Source organism: Nelumbo nucifera, chromosome 4 (assembly GCF_055504915.1).
Source record: "Nelumbo nucifera cultivar China Antique chromosome 4, China Antique-T2T, whole genome shotgun sequence".
Taxonomy (NCBI): domain Eukaryota; kingdom Viridiplantae; phylum Streptophyta; class Magnoliopsida; order Proteales; family Nelumbonaceae; genus Nelumbo; species Nelumbo nucifera.
The window spans coordinates 96667326-96690273 of NC_142652.1; the positions used below are offsets into that span (position 1 = coordinate 96667326).

General features: G+C 36.1%; 2 protein-coding genes across 4 annotated transcripts; one reads left to right on the plus strand and one right to left on the minus strand.

Annotated features, from left to right (window-relative positions):
- Positions 1-697: 697 nt before the first annotated feature.
- LOC104610830 (putative galacturonosyltransferase 10) lies at positions 698-7825 on the minus strand. 3 transcript variants are annotated; one of them, XM_010277635.3, is made up of 4 exons: positions 7740-7825; positions 7475-7623; positions 4685-4892; positions 698-2360 (listed from the first exon to the last, which is right to left on the minus strand). In XM_010277635.3, exons 3-4 carry the CDS (start codon positions 4832-4834, stop codon positions 906-908), a joined length of 1605 nt encoding a protein of 534 aa, XP_010275937.1. In that variant the 5' UTR covers positions 4835-4892; positions 7475-7623; positions 7740-7825; the 3' UTR covers positions 698-905. The 3 variants fall into 3 exon arrangements, with proteins under 3 accessions (XP_010275937.1, XP_010275938.1, XP_010275936.1); XM_010277636.3 differs by having other exon boundaries at positions 7706-7802; XM_010277634.3 differs by having other exon boundaries at positions 7475-7805.
- Positions 7826-8018: 193 nt separating this feature from the next.
- LOC104610831 (putative F-box protein At1g49610) lies at positions 8019-13456 on the plus strand. The gene is made up of 4 exons (XM_010277637.3): positions 8019-9254; positions 10972-12112; positions 12684-12854; positions 12967-13456. The coding sequence occupies exons 2-4, from the start codon at positions 11066-11068 to the stop codon at positions 13282-13284; spliced, it is 1536 nt and encodes a 511-aa protein (XP_010275939.1). The 5' UTR covers positions 8019-9254; positions 10972-11065; the 3' UTR covers positions 13285-13456.
- The last annotated feature ends 9492 nt before the right edge of the window (positions 13457-22948 follow it).

Genomic DNA, 22948 nt, shown 5'->3' on the forward strand with positions numbered 1-22948 from the left:
CCAAAATATATAAAACCGACAATAAATCAATCACCATTGTGCCGCCACTGGATCATTTCTAGTTATAAACTTAGAATTTTCTTCACAATGACCTAAACTGCCACAACTATAGCAGAAAATCAGGAGACTCATATTGAAAGGGGTTCCAAGCTTCTTCCCCATTCTGTTTATAACTTCGAGCACCTTTCACCAGCAGGTTGTTTACATTGATTCTAGGTTTCTAACTTTAATCTTCAAGTATTCACCCCATTCAATCAGGCTCATTTGGAACACTTTTCTCGTCTTCCTCCAGAGGTACCGGTATTCCTACTTCCTTAACCAGGACCTCTGCCATAGCCCTTGTCTCTGGTGAAACATTAAGCATTCTAATGGTGATACTCATCTCTGGAGGATAACAAAGAACCAGCCACGGCACATTTCATAGAACTCGGGTTACATCCTTTTCCGTTTGAAATAAAACCACAGCACATCTCCCTCCACGCATGCAATCTACTTCGTAGCCTTTTGTTCTTTTCTTCCACGTGTTTCGAAGTCTAGCCATCACCCCACAGAATTCGGTTTCTAGCTGAATTCCATGTTTCTAGTTTCTACACTACATTTTTTTATTGTTTTTCTACTTATATTAGATGTTATCTGATGATATACTACTAGAGTAAATTATTTCTAAGAGACTATAACACTTAGAGAGAGAGAGACATTTGTTTTCACGGAAAGTGGAATGGATAAAAATGATGTGGGGAAAAGAAAACACACTATACTACAACAGGAAAGAAGGAAAACGTACACTAAATACTAATGTCCCCACCATTAGTTTCAATTCCTATCTGCAAATCTTACAAGCATTTCCCAAAGTACAAAATTTTTGTTGCTTTGTCAAAAATCAAACCACCAAGCTCCATTCAACGTCAATGGAAATTACACTGCTGCAACGAAGGATGAGAGTAATTGACATACTTTTCCCACAGTGGTTTGTACTTTTCAATCCCAATTTTTAACCAAGGTTTTGAATTTCCATTGAAATGCAACACAGCCCCCTTCTCTATCAATTGAGGATCAACATTCGTGTATCCCAATCCCAACACATGCCACTTGGGATCCAAAGGCTCGGTCAGCCCATAGAAAGTTAATAATCCAGGTGGTAATGTCCCAAGTTTCCACAATGTCCTATCAATATTTCTCTCCTGCCAGTAATGGTAAATGCCAGTCACATTCTTTTTCCTCCACTCAACCAAATCAAAAATGTTCATCCCAAATGCCCACCCACAGGCATCAGGATCAAAATGTGAACGTATAAGGGGGTGAGAGTAATTCAAGTACTTGTGATATCTGTGGAATGTCTCCATGCATGTCTCAACGGCTCCGTTAACATTTCCCTTAAGGTCTATGGAGAATAGTGGTGATAGGTCTTTCTGAACTACAACATCATCATCAAGAAATACTACCTTGTTCAGTGCAGGGAAAACTTCTGGAATGTAGAACCTGAGGTGGTTAAGCATAGACAGGTATTTAGGGTTCCGGTATTTGATTGGAGTCTTGCCATCATCATTGTTTCCTGAGAAGTAATAATTCTGAGTGTCTGAATCTTGTAACTGCTTCAAGACGGGGACATAAGAAGCATTGAGCCAGCCAAAGTCTTCAAACTTCTGAACCTCAATGGTTACTCCTCGAAAACTATTCATGGAGAACCAGGCCTTCATTGGAGCATAGTTGATTTCATCAGTTACAATGTGGAAGACAACCATATTTGGATGTTTAGAATTCAGTGCAGTTGAATTGACCACAACAGAAGTTGCAAGAATGTTGTCAGAGAAAACACAGAAATGATAGAGATTGTTGTCCATGAGTTTCTCTGCTATCCTTTTTCCTTCTGAGAGTTTCCTTTGTAAATTTGAATTTCTAAACCATTCAACTGTTAACCTGACACCAAAGCAGTATAGGCTTTTAGGGACTTCCTCGGCAGCTATTTGCCCATATTTTGAGCTCTTCTCACTCACAGAATTTGTTTGTTCTTCAAGAGACTGAATTTTGGCTTTCAGCTTCATAATCATGGTTGCACTGTCATAATGGAGTTGTTGTTGAGCTTGATACAGAAAAAGTGCCATATCACGTATTGCAGTTTCTGATTCTTTGGCACTCAATGGAGTTTGTCTTGTTGCAGCATTTGAGAGTAGGATCTGTGAGTTGCGGATCTGGGCACTTAATTCCCATGCAAATTGGAGGTTGTTACTTTCTTTTGCTATCATAACAACAGCTTTCGCAAGAGAAATCTGATCATTTAGTTGCCTTGTGATTGAATGTGGACTAAGCATTTCTTCAGTAATGTTAAGGCCTTCTGTAATCCTGTTGTGCTTGTAAGATCTCTGTGGAACATTATGAAGATTCAGAGTTTTTTAATTGCACAGAAATGGTTGAATCAGGAAATGAAAAGTATCAACAGTCTCAATTTGCAATTTTCATGCTTCTTAAGTTCAATGTGAAAAACCTACATAACATGGTATCCAAAAAAATGCAACTAATTTCATTTTGGTAACTTTAATAAAACAACAGATCAAACCCCAGTCAATAGCAACTGCTAGATATCTATTATGCTCCAGATTACAGATACAAGGGTGAAACTCTCTAACCAGGCTGTAACTGGACCTAGATTTTAGTTCTGTCATCAACATGCTCAACTGACAGCTAAAGCAAGTGGTTATATTTCAGGGCAAATGAGGTATAGAGCACAGTTTTAAAAATTTGGAGAAAATATATTAATTATAATGAGTATATATTCAATCAACTCTATACTAAAACCATACAAAAACAATAAAAAAACACTATATAATCAAACAAAAGTCAAATTAATCTCAAAAAGATTGCTCCAGCAGTTGCTACAAACTACAAGAAACCCTCATGTAGATGCCACAACAAACAACAAGCCTAGATAGTTTAATCTGAACCCACTTCGATGGATGAACTAGAGTTTCTGGCATTGTAGATAAAGTGAGGGAGGTGTTCAACTGTTGATTGACTGCATCAATTCCCCTTTATGATCTTAATAAAAATGGCAAATGTATCCTTACAGTATCTCTCTGCTATTAATAGTGGTTCATATCATTCCTAATTCTATATTTACTAAAATTCCAATCCATATATTTTATTTTGTTTGACTTAACTTCAGACCTTAGAAATATACTACACCCATTCACAATTCAAGTTTGGCACTTACCTCCACATCATCTTTAAGATATCAAGCCAGCAAATTTTATCAAACAGGAAATCAGAAATAAATAAATAATTAATTAATAAGCAGAAGTGCAGAAGTGAAATGAGCAAGTGGAAAGGCTGGAAAAGTCAAATGATGTGCATTGATAAGAACCCAAGAGTAGCCCCAATTTTTGAGGCAGCAACTCGCGCCTCCTGAGAGATCGCAGCTTTGTATGAATTTGTCTGCTTACTTTTATTATTATTAAAAAAAATACTTAAATATCCATAAAAAAAAATGTACAAAGAGGACCAACTGAAACACATCAGTTGGTGTTGGGGGACTGTAAATTGGAGGTTCTACATGAGAAATGGAGAAGGCCCAAAAGGGGTTGGTCAGCAGTGGCAAACTCTTCAACCAGACAGCCTGTTCTTCAGCCTTCTTGGACACCAGCAACACAACAAAGGGTAAAGTTAAATTTTGATGGAAGTTCCATGGATAATCCAGGACCCTCGGGAGCTGGGGGAGTTTTTAGGGATGGGGAGGGCAAAATGGTGGTGCTATACTCTGGTCCCATAGGAGTGGGAGACTCTATGAGAGCTGAAATTTTGGCTCTCCTACATGGCCCGAGATTTGCCAAGAAATGGGAATTTCAGAACTTGGAGGTGGAAGGGGATTCTAAATTGTTGATAGGGTGGCTGAAAACAGAGAAGTTGGGTGTATGGAAGTATAGACAGCAAATAAAGGAAATAATTTGCTTGGCAAGTTGGAGTAACATTCAAATGGGTAAGGAGATCAGCAAACTCTGTGGCAGATAGCTTGGCAAAACAGGGGACAGTCGGGGCAAACTTTTTTGGGGCTATACTGTAACTCTTGATGTTATGTTGGGGTCAACACTCTTTGTCTGAGTGGTTGACAGTGTAAGATGTTTATTTGATATCCTTAATGAAAGTTACCATTTCCAATAAAAAAAATGGAGAAGGCCCAAAAGCAAAAGGATTAAAGCAGGGGGAAAAAGGAAATTTGCTGAATGCCCCTGATTCTTTATTGTCAAAGCAGAATCAAGAACTGAAACCAGAAAGATGAAATTCTATCTTGATGTGGTTTCATAAGTTTAATTGATCTTGTTCTCCATGGCACTGAATCACAAAATTTTACTACCACATTTTTTTTATAAATTTTGTTTTTCTGCTGCCCAAGCATGTTTTGGTAGCCTAACTATAACTTACCAACTGAAAGTCTTTTCCAAAGAAGATATATAACATTTTGTCATTATTTTGAATTAGATATTGCTGACCTAAAAACACTGACTACATCTCTCTCCATATATAGTGATGTTGTGTACCATCAACATTCTAAAACCACAACACATTTGCTTTCACAACAAAGTAAAATGCCAATTTGAAGAAAGAATTCATACATCAATGCAATGCAAATCTGAATAAATTGAAGAATGAACATAATTAAAAGCAGAAATTTACTAATAGAAAACGGTCTTACCTGAACAATTGTAGGTTTGGAACTTGGCTGCTTGTCCTGGCTGGAAAGCACAATAAATAACAGAATTACCAATCCACAAAATGTCAACCAGAAGAGCTTCGAAAATCTTCTCTTCACTGGCCGTCGAAAATCAGTAGGTCTACGCCTCATTTTGCCCGAACCAAATTACATCCAATTGGATCTAAAGATGAATTATGTTCTTGTACATCTGGTTTCAATTCAGGAAAAAAAAAAACATAAAAAGGCCATAAGCTACAAGAGAAAAGGAAAAGAAAAAAGAATAAGAATGAAGGACTAATTTGAAACAACAGAAATAGGAAACAAGGAAACAAAGGACATAAATCATTAAATGCCTTCACTAGGATCTGTGAAGGAAAATTCAAATCAAGGAGAGGGGCTAATCAGCTGAAAACTCCAAAGTTTAGGAACCAAGATGCAAAAGAGATCTAGAAGCTCAGCTAGAGATCTTAATTGTTGAGCTTTCTCTTCAATTTCATGAATGATGAATTAGGGTTCTTGACCCATCACTCTGTCGAGTTCTACAGCAGCAGCTACACTGAAACAACAGAATGATCTGCCAAATTATTGTTTCTTTTTCCTCCTCTTTTTCCAGCTGGCCTTTGCTCATTTATGCTGAATTAATAAATAAAAATTGGCCTATTTCATTGGATTGGCAAGAGAAAAAGTAACAATTAACAGCATCAACGCAGAACCTCTTATGTCCTATCTATTTAAAAAAGAGAAGAACAAGAATATCTATAAATTAGATTGGAAAAAAGAAAATCAGCTCCCAAAGATTCATAAGGCTGCGTTTGTCTGCAGTGTAAATACGGACCGGTGTAAATAAACACTCCAATCCGTATTTGTCGGCGTTTGGATGGAGTGTAGTTAAACATCGAAAATCGATATAAAACTCCCTCACGTCAAGTTTTACATTGATAATTGATGTAAATACAACTTTGATAAAAACGATGTAAATATTAACATCAGTAATCGCTTTTTCCTATTTATGCGGTGTAAATACGGACCGGTGTAAATAAACACTCCAATCCGTATTTGTCGGTGTCAGTAATCACTTTTTCCTATTTATGCGGTGTAAATACGGACCGGTGTAAATAAACACTCCAATCCGTATTTGTCGGCGTTTGGATGGAGTGTAGTTAAACATCGAAAATCGATATAAAACTCCACTCACATCGAGTTTTACATTGATAATTGATGTAAATGCAACTTTGATAAAAACGATGTAAATATTAACATCAGTAATCACTTTTTCCTATTTACAACGGTCCATAACTTTAAACCGATCAGTGTACAACTCCATTGGTGTACTTCTACTTTTACACCGCATTCAAACGCAGCCTAAATATTTTCTTGTTCCAGGCACTATGCCACCAGCAGTGGAAGTTCATCTTATTGCAACATTCTTCCACTTGTTTTCTCTCCTGCCACTTGCACCTAGCCTAGGCTCTAGCAGAGTCAAAATACAGGTTCAACCAAGGAAGCTCCTTGTCTGTTGAGAAAGAAAATGATTTCTTGATTTCACCAAAGGGTTCAAAAGAAAGACTAATGTTAAATTATGATGGGATCTTGAGAATGTATACCCTAGATGAGTCAACCAGACTTTGGAAAATTTCATGGTTACCCAGTAGTGTCAAAGCATGCCAAATTCATGGACTAGGTGGATTAAATGTTATCTGTAGTTATACCTCACTTCCTACTTGCAAATGTCCATAAGGCTTCAACATGGTTGACCCTTCACATTGGGCCAAAAGCAGCTCTCCTCTATTTAACCTGCCCTCCAATCCAGCTGAGTTGGATTTCATGGAACTTCATCACACCAATTACCATGGGTATGACTTAAGCAGCTATTGAATTAATATTACCTTTGAAGCATGCAAGAATGCCTGCTTGAGTGACATTAAATGCAAAGGTTTTGGATATACATCAAATGGACAAGGGCAAAGATTCCCCAAAAGCATTTTCTTAAATAGGTTTCATATGCCAAACACTGCCATCACCACGTATATAAAGATCCCAAGAAGAATGAAGATCACTAGTTAGACCCTGAAATCTTAAAAATATCATACATGAAATACTTAATTGGGTGTGTTGTTACTCTTGCAATTGTAGAAACTGCTCGTATGGATCTAGGGTGGTGGTATGTTCAGCAAAAAAAATAGCAACAATGAAGAAACTAAATTAGCTATAGACAACAACTAGGAACTTCCAAGAAGAGATAGGCATGGGAGGCTTTAGCACTGTATATAAAGGAGTCCTAGTAAAAGGGTTGAACAGGAAAACAGAGTAGTGAGAAGGTATCTCCGAACAGAACCTACCGTTATACTGTTATAGTTAAAAATTTTCCCTCTAAATCTAAATCAACCAACGAACTAGTCGCAGCCATTGAGATTGGATAACATCAGAGACACGAAATCTTAGAAGGAAAACAAAAATGAGCAAACAAAAACCAATCACATGTGAAACGGTCCTTGCTTCACGCTTGCTTTATACGCATAAAATAAATAAAAATAAAGAAATAACAACATTGGATAACAACAGATTAAGCAGAAAGTAATTGAACGAAATCTTAACACGAAATGAAGGACCAAACAAATCTAGTCCCTTTAAATCTTACCACAAAAAAACACAAGATAACCTACAAATACCAAAAATTGCAAGATCCATACATGCAAAAATCAGATCTCTAACAAATTGAATGGGCAATCCAAATTGATCACAGACCCAAATATAAAACCACTCCCATGACAAAACGACGCATGCACATACCTGATCTAATTTTTTGCCCAAAACAAATCAATATTAACCCAAATGCTCAAATCTGCAAGATGATGATTCGAACTCTTCTCCTTAAATCTCCTAAACCTCTGGCGTCTGAAGGTTCGTTTGCTGGAGAGATTTTCTCAGTTCTTTTCAACCTGCAAGAACACCCCTGATTCAGCTTCCATCAAGACTGAAAATGGAACCAACACGCTCCTCTGGCTCAGCTTCGAACAATACCGAATAGACAATAATAGGCGATCGAAGGTTATACCCAATTAGCTGCCACTGGTGTTGAACTACAGTCTCCTTAACGAAGCAAAACCCAACGAGAAAATTCACTAACTTGTCTTATTCTCTTAAATACCCCTTTCCTTTCGTGTTAAGATGGGCAAATTTCTTAAATACCCCTTTCCATTTCCGATGGGCAAATTTCTTAAATACCCCTTTCCTTTAGTAAATTCACTAACTTGTCTTATTCTCTTAAAGTATCCTTAAATTTCTCACAATTGTCTAAATTGCGACAAGTGGCCCAATACAAGGAATCAATGGAGACGACGAACTCAAGAATTGAAAGCCTAGAGAGAGAGAGCTCAATAGCTCATGAACGGAACAGGAAAAAGCTATTGTGGGAATCAGAGAATAAGAGAGAAACATTGAAATCAGGTCAATCAGCAAGCTTTAGCTTCAGCTCAGAGAAAAAGGTTGGAAAGGGGGAGAGAGAGTCTCCTCCACCAGCTTTTGATTCAGTGATGAAGGAGAGAGAGAGCCCGAGAGGGGGATCTTCTTCTTCCTCTTCCAATAGATCCTGTGATGAGAATAATTTGGGAAGCAGCAAAAAGAGTTTAGGCTGGAGGTTGATGAACAGGTTGAAGAGAGCATTCCGAACATCGTCATCATCGCTTAAACCTGAATCCGATGGTTGGGTTTCAAGCAAAGAGGAAGAGATTGTGATGGAGATGGAGGCGAAGAAATGGTCGTGATCAAGAAGGAACGGTCGCTTTATCACCGAAGGAATCTTTCCCTGGTGTAAAGTTAGATCATCTTGTAGTCGTTATTTGTTCAATTTTGGTTGAAAATACCGTAAGTGAGTACTAACCTTACGATTAGAGAGAATGTTGTGCTTAACATGAAAGTGTCTTCTGTCATGGCTCATTCTGTAGCAGTAGCAATATGCATGCCAATAGGTTTGTGGTTCTCTCTCTCTCTCTCTCTCTCGCGCGCGCGCGCGCTCTCGCTCACGCTCTCTGCAACTATTAAGAGCACACCTCTACATAAGCTACAAAGACAGAAAGTTCAAAGTGGATTGAAAATGATATTCTGTCATTCTATATGAAGCTACGGTGATGCATGATGGATGAACGGAGAGAGAGAGAGAGAGAGAGGGTGGAGGAAAAATGGAATTGAGTGGAATAAAACTTCAACTCTTTAAGTCTATAGGAAGAGCAGATCTATGGACTTATGTCACTACATTGGACTGGAGTAATCAAGCAACAACGATCATCATCGCCCTGGATCCTGTATTCGCAAATGGGTTCACATAAATTTCAGATTTCTCATTTCTCCAATCCAAAAGGAAAATGGGTTCATACAAAGCTTCCCCAACTCAGTCCTCTGCAAATGGGCTCATACGAAGCAACAGTGGTCACGGCACTGACCCTCCATCGATACAGCCCGAGCCAAGATTGCTGAGATTGAAGCAAGGTTGTACAAGCAGCTTGAAGATATCATCTTAACACCTCGATTAGAAAGTAGACCGTGCAAGAAATAAATCAAAAACCAAGAATAGGTAAATTCCATACTTCATTTTTTTTATGTTAGTGCTTAACGACAATATGGTTAGGCCTTGTCTCAAACTGTCGTAAGATTCTTTTTACTTAGGGACGAATATTTATAGCCTAACCTGGACGAATATTTATAGCCTAACCTGGTTAGGCCTATGAATATTTGAGCTTATGTAACTATCTTTTTCTCAGCTAAGTCTAGCTCAAATCTGAAACCATACATAATGTGGGCAGGAGGCACAATTCAAGCTAACTAACCCGACTTAAAAGTTATATAGATATATGATAAATATTATTATATAATGTTTAGATAATAAATTTTATATTGATATATATAGAGAGAGAGAGAGAAATTTTATATATTTTCTAATATATATTTAAATTAAATAAAAGTTTAATTTATAAAAAAACATAGTTTTATAATTAACACAGGCAAGCATGCGCCAATTCCAGGCCTAGACAAATATTATTACACTTGGAATGTGGGTAAAGTTGAACCATGCAACCTTAAAACTTGTAAATATATCTTTTTTTTTATTTTTTGTTCATTGGGTCAAGTTGAACCATGCTCCTTCAACTATAAATATTAATATTTTTTAGGGAGAATGACCGATACCCCCAGTGTCAGAATTTGTAGGTTCAATGTACGGCCGGGGTAGGTGCCAGCTCGAAATTGATGCCAATTCATGGGCGGGCATGGGTGCATAGTGTGGATATTGGTCAATTTGAATGTTTATAGCCCTGGAGTGTAAATCAGAAATCTGCATTGAGCAAATCCGTACTTTTCCGTATTTTTTATCTAGAAATAGTTAAAAACCCAAAATTAATGCATGAATGGGTTGTACTCAGTTCAGTTCAGTGCAATTACGAATGTCACATCTTAAACCTCAAGCTCATGCTTAGTTTAATTTAATTATGACTATAACTTAATTTTATCTATTTACTAATATTTAAATAATATTTACAAAAAAAAGTAACATGTATTCATTAAAAAAGTAAAATAAATAAAATAAAACACTAAAAAATAATATGAAAAAAATAATTATTTTATTAAATAATTAGCAGCAGTTTATTATTTTTGTTAAAATCATTAATATAATTAATCCAAACTACTAAATTACTAAATCATTTTTATAAAAAATTACTAAAATAAAAATTAATTATTTTAAACTATTCCTCTTTATAATAATTATGATTTTATGTTATTGTTTCACTCTCCTGGTCTCCCTAGACAAGTCTCGTTTATCGCAAGTCCTCGCTATTTAATTCACAATTCAAACATGGAAATCGAAATGAGACATTGAAATCTTCTTCTCTTGAGATTTCTTGCCCTTTTCTTCATCTCTTTGATTTGAATTTGTATAAATAGCCGCAAGAAACACATTTGATACAAGTTAACCCGATGAAACAATTAAGTCTAACATCTGACATCTGAATGTGTAATAATTGCATTAAGAGATATATTGGTATTGGTGAATATTTTTTCAGACTTTGAAGAATATTGTTCTGAATTTTGAAAACAATCAAATATCCATTTTGACCCCACAATGAGAGTTTTGTTTATTTTTTTTAGATATTATTATAAAATAAAAAATTGTATAATTGCAATTAAAATAAGAGATAAGAGAAACAATCAATTTTCTCTTAAATTAAAAAGATTCGTGTTAAGATATAAGAGTTGAGAGGGAACACGCAGTAACTCTACTTCTCCCTCGTTCGAAGGAACTCTATTTGATACATGTCAACGGTGAATTACCCGATTCGCATGTCGACAGCTCTTGGGATTCTCGATTGGTGCTCGTGTCCTCTTTAAACTATGGAGGTTGTAAGAAGAGAAGATGTTGCAGAAGGGGGTAGTTGTAAGATGCAGAAGGCTGATGAGCAAGGCCACGATATGATCAGCAAATTGCCGGACTCGGTCCTAATTCACATCCTTTCGTTTTTGCCAATAGCGGATGCCGTGAAGACTATCCTGCTCCGAAGATTCAAGCATCTATGGACTTCGATTCCAAATCTAGATTTCTGTGAGAGAACATACGCTCATATCATTGACGAAGATGGGTATTACAACGTGAAATGTCTCAAGTGGTTTGTCAATTTCGTCAACAATGCTCTCATCCTTCACGAACGCTCCACCATCCACAAATTTCGTCTCTCTCTTAAATTCTATTTCGATAATTCCTTTGAAGAGGATATGCATATGCTTGGCGGAGATGAAGTTATAAGAAAAGCAAAGAAAATCTCCGGTCAAATAAGGGACGTAGCAATTCAGATTGATACTTGGATCCGTTTTGCTATCAGGAGAGAAGTGAAAGTGCTTGATCTGGACTTCTTGGGAGGTTGTGGAGATTCTTCTGCTTCCGATTTCCCTTGCACATTGCCGTTCTATGTTTTCAACAATAATTTGTTAACAGAAATGAAGTTGGTATACTGTGGTATCGAACCATCTTGGCACTTCTATATGGGATCACTCAAAAGTCTTTCTTTGAAATACATTCGCTTGCCTAACGAAACCATCGATTGTATTTTATCTGGTTGTCCAATGCTTGAAGATTTGACTCTGATACGTTGCTATGACCTTACAAAGCTGAGATTTACTTCCCCAAATCTTAAAAATTTGATCATTTACCATTTTGCTTATGAGAAATCGATGCTAGAAATATGTTGCCCCAATCTCTTGTCTTTAAGAATCTCTGAGTGCATAGATTGGGTTCATTTAATGAATGTATCATCAGTGGTTGATGCAGCCCTTGAATTTTCATTCCATTTCAAATTCGTTCCTTCTGAGTTTTCTGAGTTCAGAATGCTTCTTGAGAAGCTTCGGCATTCTAAGGTTCTTACCATGTGTACATGGTGTGTTTTGGTATGATTTCTTTCTACATTTTCCATTAACTTCTCTTTTATGCTTTATGGTTTTATTTCTCTTGACAATTTTAATTGGTTTCTTCTCACTTTAGCAAAAAAGAATCACCAGCTTACATGATTACTTGAGCCCAAATTATGAAAGCTGACATATCTTAGTGTTGGATCTCTTAATACTGTTTGACCCTTCATGAAAGCATGCTTACTATACTGTTTGCGTATGTGTGAGTTCCATCTAAGCACCAAATCTTAGCTAGGGCATCTACAGCCACCAAATCAATTCAGCTGGATGTCTAATCCAATCATCATGAGCTAAAAATTATATGGTCTAACTGGTTAGGACTTCTTTCCTCTTATATTTTCTGGAATGCAATGAAAAGAATTAACCTCTAATTGCTGTATCAGGCTAGAAAAATTTATAGACCATTTAGAAGATATGGAATAAAACATGCTCAGTTAACATGACCTCTTTTTTGTAGGAAATTTTCTTTCTGGTGGGTGGGGTAGCAGAAAATTTCACAAGTCAATTTTTTGTTCAATCTTTCTAGTACTTTTCATTGTGATGTTCTTAGGTATTCGCCATATGGGAGGCTGCAAATATACCTTTTCCGTTGTCCAACTGGAAGCATGTAGTACTCAAGACAATGCTGAGCAAGTGGCATCTCTTAGGAATAGCAAGTTTACTAAGAAGTGCTCCCAATCTGGAGATACTTACTATACACATCTGCGCTGGTGGATCTTCTGTGGGTGCATCAAATCCATGATATCCCTTTTGTTTCTACAAGTTTTTGGTCATTGATTTAACATGATGCATTTTACCATGACGGCTTCTTTTTCTTTTTTTTTGTATTTTAGTTGGATAGGCAACAGATTGGATCATATGATCTTGATGGAGGAAGCTATTGGAATGAACAAGAATCAACTTGCCATTGTCTGACAAACCACCTTAAGACTGTCACTATATTTGGCTTCAGCCCAGTGCCCTGTGCGATGCAATTAGTGGAGTTTCTACTTCAGAATGCAGTGGCCTTGGAGAAGATAATGATCTACACAAAAAGGAATAAACAAACTGATCAGCACAACCAGTTTTCTGCAGATGAATTACTGGAATTTACAAAGAAATTGCTAAATTTTCCAAGAGCCTCTAAACATGCAGTGATTCTGTTTAGTTGACAAAAATGTTTACAGTTGAAGTAAATACACAGCCTGTTTGGTTTATCCAATGGCTTTGAGTTTGTGACTGTTGTTTTTGGTTTATTATTAATGGCTGTTGCAGTTATTTCCATTTGGTTCTTTTTTATGTTGACTGATATTTTTTAAGCTAGTTCTTTGTCTTGCCAATAAATCATCTTATACATTTTTAGTTACACTTTAGCAAACATGTCTCATCTCCCATGGTTTATTATTAATGTATCTAACACAAGTCTCATCTCCCATGGTTGCATCTATGTTTTGTGACTATGGATGTTATCTATTGTATATTGACAGAACATATTATCAATTTGAATCAAGTTCAACTCCAGAGTTCCTTGACATGTAAATCTCAGTAGTACATAATTAGATTATTGCAATCATGGCTAGAGCTTGATCCTTGTGGATAGATTTGTCTCATCAATAGAATCTAGGGAGAATGACCGATCAGCCCAGGGTCGGAATTTGTAGGCTCAAAATACTGTCGGGGTAGGTGCCAGCTCGGAATTGATGCCAATTCATGGGCGGGCGTTGGTGCATAGAGTGCGGGTTGTTGACCTTTTGAATGTTTATAGCTCTGCAATGGAAATCATAAATCTGCATTGGGCAAATCCGTACTTCTCCGTAGATTCTATGATGCTGGAAAGGTATGATTCCAGAACTTTGACCAATGAGGCGGCCCCCTCCCCCATGAATTTTGATGAATACCAGCTGATGGTTACCACTTTTATGATATACCGGTTGATTGACTATAAGTTTTTCCAGTATCATGCCTTTCAGGTATCAGAATCAGACCCTTGTACTCATTTGCCTTATGATCCATTATTTTTTATTTCTTTTAATTTGATTGGAATTGAATGAATGGTATGAGGTAACTGGTGAAGAAATTAACACACTTTCTTTTCGCACTTTCGTGTAATTTTCATAGTTGATCAATGCAGTTATTCTAGCATTCTCTGAGATTTAATTGTTATAAGCAAAATAATTCAAAATATGAATTCAACTGAAAATGTAACCACGAAGGAACTATTCAAAACCTACTTCAAGAAATATAAATTCCGTCTGCTAAAAGCACCACCTTTGATACTACAATGAAATCTAAGAGCAGAATAGCTAATCTGATTTATATTTTTTGATTTTTCTTTTGGAGAAACTGCTTTCAAGTCATTATAACAAAAGCATATGCAGTTTTTTTTATCAATGATATACAGTTATAATTGGGCCAGAGACATTTTTTAGTTATTCTATGTGATTATTAATAATACAACAAGATCTAATGGTTTTCTTGTATTTTTTGTTATATTTTATGTCTAGAAAGGTAACTTCATACAGTATATATATAAGATAACCTTAGTTAAAAAAAACACTTGTTTTATTAACATATAAACAACATGCTATTTATTGTCATTTTTATTAAGGTTATATTATCAAAAATGAAGTTCCCAGTTGTCATTATTGTGAAGTACATAATTGGGTCAAATTGCACTAGACCTAGTTAAAAAAAGAGTCCACATTTGCTCCTCACAACACATCCCATCCATGCATTGGGAACGTCTCCGCATGAGCGACAACATACAAGTATAGGAGATGTTTCCAATTCACAACTGCAATGTGAGTGAGGTTGGTGTAATGAGTGATATGTGAGGAGCAAATCCAATTTCTTGGAAAAAATTGGGCCTAATGGAGTGTTCTATTTGTTAAAAGAAGTATAATTGTCAAAAACTTAGGGATATGGAATCTTACAAGGGTAGGATCAGTCAATTTCCTAAAACATAAGAGTAATTTAAACATTTTATTTTATCCAAATCCAAAAACAGGACTTTAAAAAAAACAAACAAAAAGGAATGGCATCTTTAAACTGAAATCCAACTTTAGTCCCGCCTTAGCAACCACATGAGCAGCTCCTCCATTTTCTTCACGAGGAATCTATTGGACTTTGAAAGCTTTCCCTGCACAATGTTTTTTGATATCTTTGCATATATAAAAAAGTAGATGTTTTGGATCCCTAAGAAGCTGCTAACTAAAATTAGATGATTATCAAACAAAAGACATAGCTCCAAAAAGGGCCTTAGCTTTTGCTACTAGCGGGAAACATGAGTTCTGTAGCTCAAGAACTTTGGCACGGCGAGATCTTTAAGTAGTCTCTCTAATATGTCAAGACACCATTTCCTTCTGATTCAGGGAAGACAGAGAATTCTATATACAATTTCTTAAGTAGCTGAGAAGTAATTCCTAGAGGCGTTCAACCTTGACAACCGCTTATACCCAACACGTGGAAAATCTTAAAGAAGCAACAGAAGAATAAGCAACACAAGAGGATATATACCTCAGAAGAAGCAACAATGGAGGAAGAGGTAGAAGATGCCAGATAAGGAAAGATGTCGTAATGTCATTCTACGTATCATTTCTTTAGACGGTACCTACACAGCCACCCTAGTTCCAAAAGGAAATAGATAACAACCTCGTTGAATTCAAAACTCAAATCACTCATTCATCACAGGGTCTTAAGATCTTGAAACTCCAACTATGAATCTCTTCTTGTTTCGGTAGGTGGATACACTTTTCCATACAAAAGGGAGTTGAAAAACTCGATATGAATTTCCGAGGATATTCTTATAGCATCAAATATACACTTTGCTGTTGAAGTTCTAAATCAATGCATGTAAATATCTGTGAAAGCTCAAACTCTATGAACAACAATCGATGATTATGATTTAATTTTGTTTTGAGTTATTATGGGTTTTGTTGATATATACACTTTAATTAACGTTCTAAAGACAGTGTTTTCAGATGCGCCTCAAAGCTTATCCTCCAAAGTTTTCAGTGACTTCACTTTTCCAAAAATTTTAGAACGTTATTCTACAATGGAGGCAGAAACAAGCATGACTTCGATCAAGATGATGAACCAAGATCTTGTTCGACTGGACCAGTTCGGTGGAGCAAACTTATGCCGGTGGCAAGACAAGATGATCTTCTTTCTGGCCACACTAAAACTGTACTATCTCCTGAATCCGAATCTGCAATCACTTCCTGAACCCAGTAACAAAGACTCAGAAAAATTGAAGAAGGAAAGAGCAAAACGAGAAGAGAATTCACTTCTGTGACAATGACACATACTGAATGCCTTTTCAGATCGGCTCTATAACTTTACAAGGAACTTACATCCCCAAAAGAAATCTAGAAGGCTCTGGAATTCAAATATAAGGTGCAAAACGTAGGTATGAATAAGTATCTTATTGTAGAATACTTTGACTTCACCATGAACGACTATAAACCCATACTAGAGCAAGTTCATGAACTACAGGTGATAGTCAACAAAATTCGATCCCTTGATATCATCATTCCTGAATTTTTCCAAGTGGGAGCAATTATTGCCAAACTACCGCCCTCTTAGAAGAATTACAGGAATAAGCTTCTACATAAAGCTAAAGAACTTACCTTGGAGCAAATTCAGCAACACCTTTGTATTGAAGAAGAGTCTCGAATTAGAGATAGTAGGGATAAGACCCTGACCGGTATGCTGAACTCTAAGGTAAATTTTGTAGAAAATTGATCGAATAAGACTAATCTTGCATTATATGTAAAGAAGAAGGATGGGAACTTCAAGAAGAGCAACAACAAGAAGGGATCCTACTATGTTTGTGGAAAAAAGGGGCATTATGCCCGAGTCTGCCGACATCGGAAAGGTGGAACCAAGTTCACAAACATTGTGGAAGTCAATCTTGTGGCCATAATTACTTAAGTAAATATGGCAGAATCATCTTCTGGATGGTGGTTTGATTCAGGCACCACAGTCCATGTTTGCAAGGACAAGTCCTTGTTCAAGACATATGAAAAAGTGACTGATGGATAGGAGGTACAAATGGGAAACCAAATATGTGCCAAAGTTTCCGGAAAAGGCAACGTGGAATTGAACTTCACTTTCGAAAAGACACTAACTCTCCTAAATGTTCTCCATGTTCCTGACATTAGAAAGAACTTGGTCTCAGTAAACCTTGTTTGTAAGAGGGGATTCAAAGTTGTTTTTGAATCCAACAAACTAATCCTAAGAATTGGATGTTTTTTTGAAAGAGATATGATTGTAATGGTATGTTCAAATTAAGTATTAATGAAGGAAAAATTTATGCTTATATTGTTGATTCTTTCTCTTTATGGCATGATAGATTAACACACTTGAATTTTAAATCCATAAAGAACATGAGCAAACTTGGTATATTTGCTTATAGTAATGAATCAACTGAAAAATGTGAGATATGTGTAAAATCTAAAATGGCTAAGAAACATTTCCCTAGTGTTGAGAGGGATTCTCAATTTCTAGAACTAATTCATTCTGACATCTGTGAACTCAATGGTGTATTAACTAGAGGATGTAAGAGATACTTCATAACATTTATAGATGACTTTTCTAGGTACACCTATGTCTACCTTATGAGAACTAAGGATGAAGCCTTTGACATGTTTAAACTATACAAGACTAAAATTGAAAATCAACTAGAAAAGAAAATTAAAATCTTTAGAAGTGACAGGGGTGTTGAATATTTTAAAAATGTGTTTAATTCTTTCTGTGAATAATTTGGAATAATACATCAGTGTTCTGCTCCCTATATCCCTCAACAGAATGGCCTAGCCGAAAGGAAAAATAGAACACTTACAGAAATGATAAACTGCATGTTGTTAAAAGCTAATGCACCCTTAAACCTGTAGGGGGAAGCACTTATAACAGTCTGTCATCTACATAATAGAATTGTTTCTAGAATTAATAACAAATGCCCATATGAATTATAGACAGGAATAAAGCCTAATTTAGCATATCTAAAAGTGTGGGCGTGCTTAGCATATTATAGAGTTCTAGATCCTAAAAGAATCAAGTTAGGACTCAGAGCTAAGAGAAGTATATTTGTTGGATATGCAGAACATAGCAAGGCCTATAGGCTTCTAGACTTAGAGTCCAACATAATAATTGAAACTAGAGATGTTGAATTCTTTGAGAACAAACTATATTCTGAATCTATAGAAAATGAATCCACAGAAAATGACAGAAAACTTGAAAGAAAAACTCAAATCTCAATAACTATTGGTAATAATGAGACTGAAAGAAGAAATGACACAACTATAACACCTACAATAAAACCTAGAAGAAGTCAAAGACAAAGAATAGAAAAACACTTAGGTTCAAATTTTATCTCTATTCAGTCAATTGTATTTTTTTGTTGAATCTGATAGAGAGAAGATTTTAAATAAGATACCCATTGTCCTAAACATTGAAAATGATCCAAAAACTTACAGTGATGCCATGACCTCTAGAGATGTTGCATTTTGGAAATAAGCTATAAATGATATAATTGATTCAATAATGTCAAATAACGCATGGGTACTATTAGACCTGCCTCCATGATCAAAACCAATCAAATGTAAATGGGTGTTTAGAAGAAAATACAACCATGATGGAATTGTACAAACTTTTAAGGCTAGATTAATAGTCAAAGGATTCAGTCAAAAGGAATGGATTGACTACTTTGACACCTATGCACCAGTGGCTATAACAATTTCTATTAGAACACTCATAGCATTAGCATCCATTTTATCACTTATCTGTTCATCAAATGGATGTTAAAACTGCTTTTTTAAATGGGGATTTAAATGAAGAGGTTTATAAGAAACAACCAAAAAGATTTGTTCTTCGTTAAAATGAGAAGAAAGTCTGTAAACTGGTTAAATCACTATATGGATTAAAACAATAACCTAAACAATGGCATGAGAAATTTGATTCTTTCATTTTAGCTTTTGATTTTAAACATAATAGTGCTGATAGATGCATTTACTCAAAATTCACTGAAAATTATGGTGTAGTTGTATGTCTTTATATTGATGATATGCTTATTGTGGGTACAAATATGGTTAACATAAATGAAACTAAAAACTACTTATCATCTATCTTCAAGATGAAATATTTAGGAGAAATAATACAATCTTGGGAATGAAAGTTAAAAAGCATAGTAGGGGTTATACATTAAGCCAATCACATTACATTGAGAAAGTACTTAAGAAATTTAAGCATTTAGGATTTAAAGAATATAGCACGCCATATGATTCTAGTATAAAGCTAGTAGAAAATACTAGTAGAGCAATTGCACAACTTGAGTATGCTAGTGTAGTAGGAAGTTTGATTTATGCTATGCTTTGTACTAGACCCGATATTGCATTTGCAGTAAGTGAACTCAGTCGGTTTACAAGTAATCCCGTTGTAGAGCACTGAAAGGCAATTGGAAGAGTTCTTGGGTATCTCAAGAGAACATTGGAACTTGGCTTGTTTTATTGTGATTATCCAGCTGTACTAAAATGGTACACTGATGCGAGTTGGATTACCGGTAATGGAGATAACAAGTCCACCTCTAGATGGATTTTGGTGCGATCTCTTGGGCATCCAAGAGATAAACTTGTATATCTCACTCAACCATAGAATCTGAATTCATAAACTTGGTGGCTGTTGGAAAAGAGGCTGAATGAATTAGGAATTTGTTGTTGAATATAAAACTTTGGCCTAGTCATATGCCTCAAATTTCCATTTATTGTGATAGTGAGGCAACTCTGTCAAGAGCCTATAGTGGTACCTACAATGGTAAGTCCAGACATACAAGTCTGAGACGTGAATTTGTTAGGCAACCAGAGAATTGGTAAGAACGACAAGTAAAAATATGGGATTAAAACCCTTTACTTAGTCACCTGTAATGGTAACCCGACCTAAACTGAAAACCATCAGTATTGGGTTTAATAGGTAACAACAAGTTACAACAATGTGATTGTTAGCACTGACATTGAGAAATTTCCCATCACAACATAAACAGTGTTGTCCGTTATGATGAGATGTTGACTTAAACTCTTAATGAAGTTTTGAAATGTGTCAAATAACGGAACACATAGTAGAACTTCATATGTGAATATAGAAGTGGTGCCACTTCTTATGAAAGTTTGGGTTTGCTCTCGGGATTGTTCATGAAACCAGGAAAGAAGCACATGGCCATAACAGTGTTGAGCAAAACTTGAAACTCTTTGCAAAGATTGGACATTTTTGTGTGCATGAGTATCTCCGATCTATCTTGAGAGTAATTAATTTAAGATTTTACCACCAATAACTTTGACAAGGCTCTGAGATATTTATACCAACAAAAGGTTTAAATTGATAAACACATTTTGTATGCATAACTGTGTCATAGTAGTTTGGATTGAGAGAGAACTATGCAATTGATCAATCAATGTGGGGGATTATTGGATTTTAATCTCATAAGAGACTGAATCCAATGGGTTTGATTGGTCAATTACATGAGAAGTCGCACCTGCACACTTGTTTGGAAAATTAGCTTTTCTCTTACAAAACCCAATTTTGAACTTATCCCACATTGAAAAATTATAAGCTTTGTTTTCAATATTTTAATAAGAGTTGATTTACACTCCTTAGAAACAATAGAGGAGAGTATGGAGGCTTGATATTGCACAGCGCGCGCACACGCATGGTGCTTTAGAAACGTACTTTGCTCGCACTTTGCACGCACCCGTGTGGCTCACGAATGGCAGCTTGTCACGATTTGATCGGGTGTGATCAAGAGGCACAATTCAAAGTTAACAATCATTAACTGTTAACTACATTTTAAATAGTCACAATGTTTGAAATTGTGACTGTTCAAGGTGCCTAACCAGCACCTACCTTTTCTTCATACCTCTTCATAAACTATTTAAGGAGCATGAATCAGATTTCTAAAACACACATTTTTTGAAATTCACTTTCTCTCTCTCTCTCTCTCTCTCTCAGTTCGGCCTGCTACGGTCTCATATAAGGTTTCTTCGGAAACTCTTCAACTTTGCTAGTCGTAGATTCTCACCCAAGGCTTTATTGTATCCTGGGAACGAATTTGCCTGTAACCCAATAGCAAACTCAGTGAAATTGAGTGGGGGCAAATAACGTTTAAAGACAGTATCTTCAGACGTGCCTCAGAGCTTCTCCTCCAAAGTTTTCAGTGACCTCACTTTTCCAAAATAAGCAACACAAGAGGATATATACCTCAGAAGAAGCAACAATGGAGGAAGAGGTAGAAGATGTCAGATAAAGGAAAGATGTCGTAATGTCATTCTATGTATCATTTCTTTAGACGATACTTACACGGTCGCCCTAGTTCCAAAAGGAAACAGATAACAGCCTCATTGAATTCAAAACTCAAATCACTCATTCATCACAGGGGTCTTAAGATCTTGAAACTCCAACTACGAATCTCTTCTTATTTCGGTAGGTGGATACACTTTGCCATACAAAAGGGAGTTGAAGAACTCGATATGAATTTCTGAGGATATTCTTATAGCATCAAACATACACTTTGCTGTTGAAGTTCTAAATCAGTGCATGCAAATACCTGTGAAAGCTCAAACTCTATGAACAACGATCGATGATTATGATTTAATTTTGTTTTGAGTTATTATGGGTTTTGTTGACAAATACACTTTGATTAACAATAGAGTTTTTGATGCCTACTAATATATGGCCCCGTTCTGTGTCGGTTATTTATAAGCCTAACAACCTGTATTTTCTGTTTGGTTGGGAGAAGATCTAGCTATTGAAAGATTGAATCCTAAAAAAGCGCAAGAAGCCCATTTTGGGCTAAATTCGAGAAACTCCAATTAAAGCTTTTCAACTTTTTTTTTTGTCTCATTTTTGGGCGAAAAGACATGTTTCCAACCAAACGATCTATGGGCTGCCAAAATCTTTATCAAAGCCCACTACGTCTTTTGGCTATCAATGCTTCGGGCACCGTTGTTTTAAGGGAAATTTTCTGATTAGTATCCTTTATTTTGGGCCTAGTCCCACTTTGATCCCCAAATTTAAATGCGACAATTCAATACCCAAACTTTTGAAACGTGCCAATCTAGTAGAAGCCATTAACTAATCATTAAGTGACATTTGAAAAGACAAAAATACCCTTTGAGTGTCATCTAATTCTCTTTATCAATCATTCAAATGTTGACAAAAAATGAAATAGTTCAAAATCCTTACCTCTTTATTTAATAAAGTTGAAGTCACATTTTAGAGGATATTTTAGTAACCTCAACTTTCTTAAATAGAAGAGGCAAGGATTTGATTCATTTTTTTATATGATTTATAAAAATAAGTAAATAACATTTAAAGGACATTTTCGTCTTTTCAAACACCACTACTGGATTTTTTTAGATAAATCTCTTAAACTACCCTACTGTTTAATGACATGTTGTACCCCTACTGTTTAGTTTTTTGACAATTGTCATTGCCTTAAGTGTCGAGGAAAGGAAACGAAATATCAAATTTGCCCTCTTCTTCCTCTTTCTTCCTGTTCTGTTCAATGGAGCACGTCTGTTTTAATTCCAATGAGACCCGTGCCGTTACCGGCAGCAGTGAAAACGGCAACGATGTTCACAGAAATTACAGAGACAGAGAGAGATGGGGTTTGAACTGTTGCTTCTAAAAATGGTGCTTCTGTGCTCTGCAGCTGATTACAGTCCAGTCCAAGATTCTGTGTCTCTCCCTTCTGGTCTCGCCTCAGTCGCTTCAGCCCAAGCCAGTTTGTTGCAAGCCACCAACTCTGTGTCGGGTTCAAGGTTGTTTATCGCCTTGTAAACATCGGCA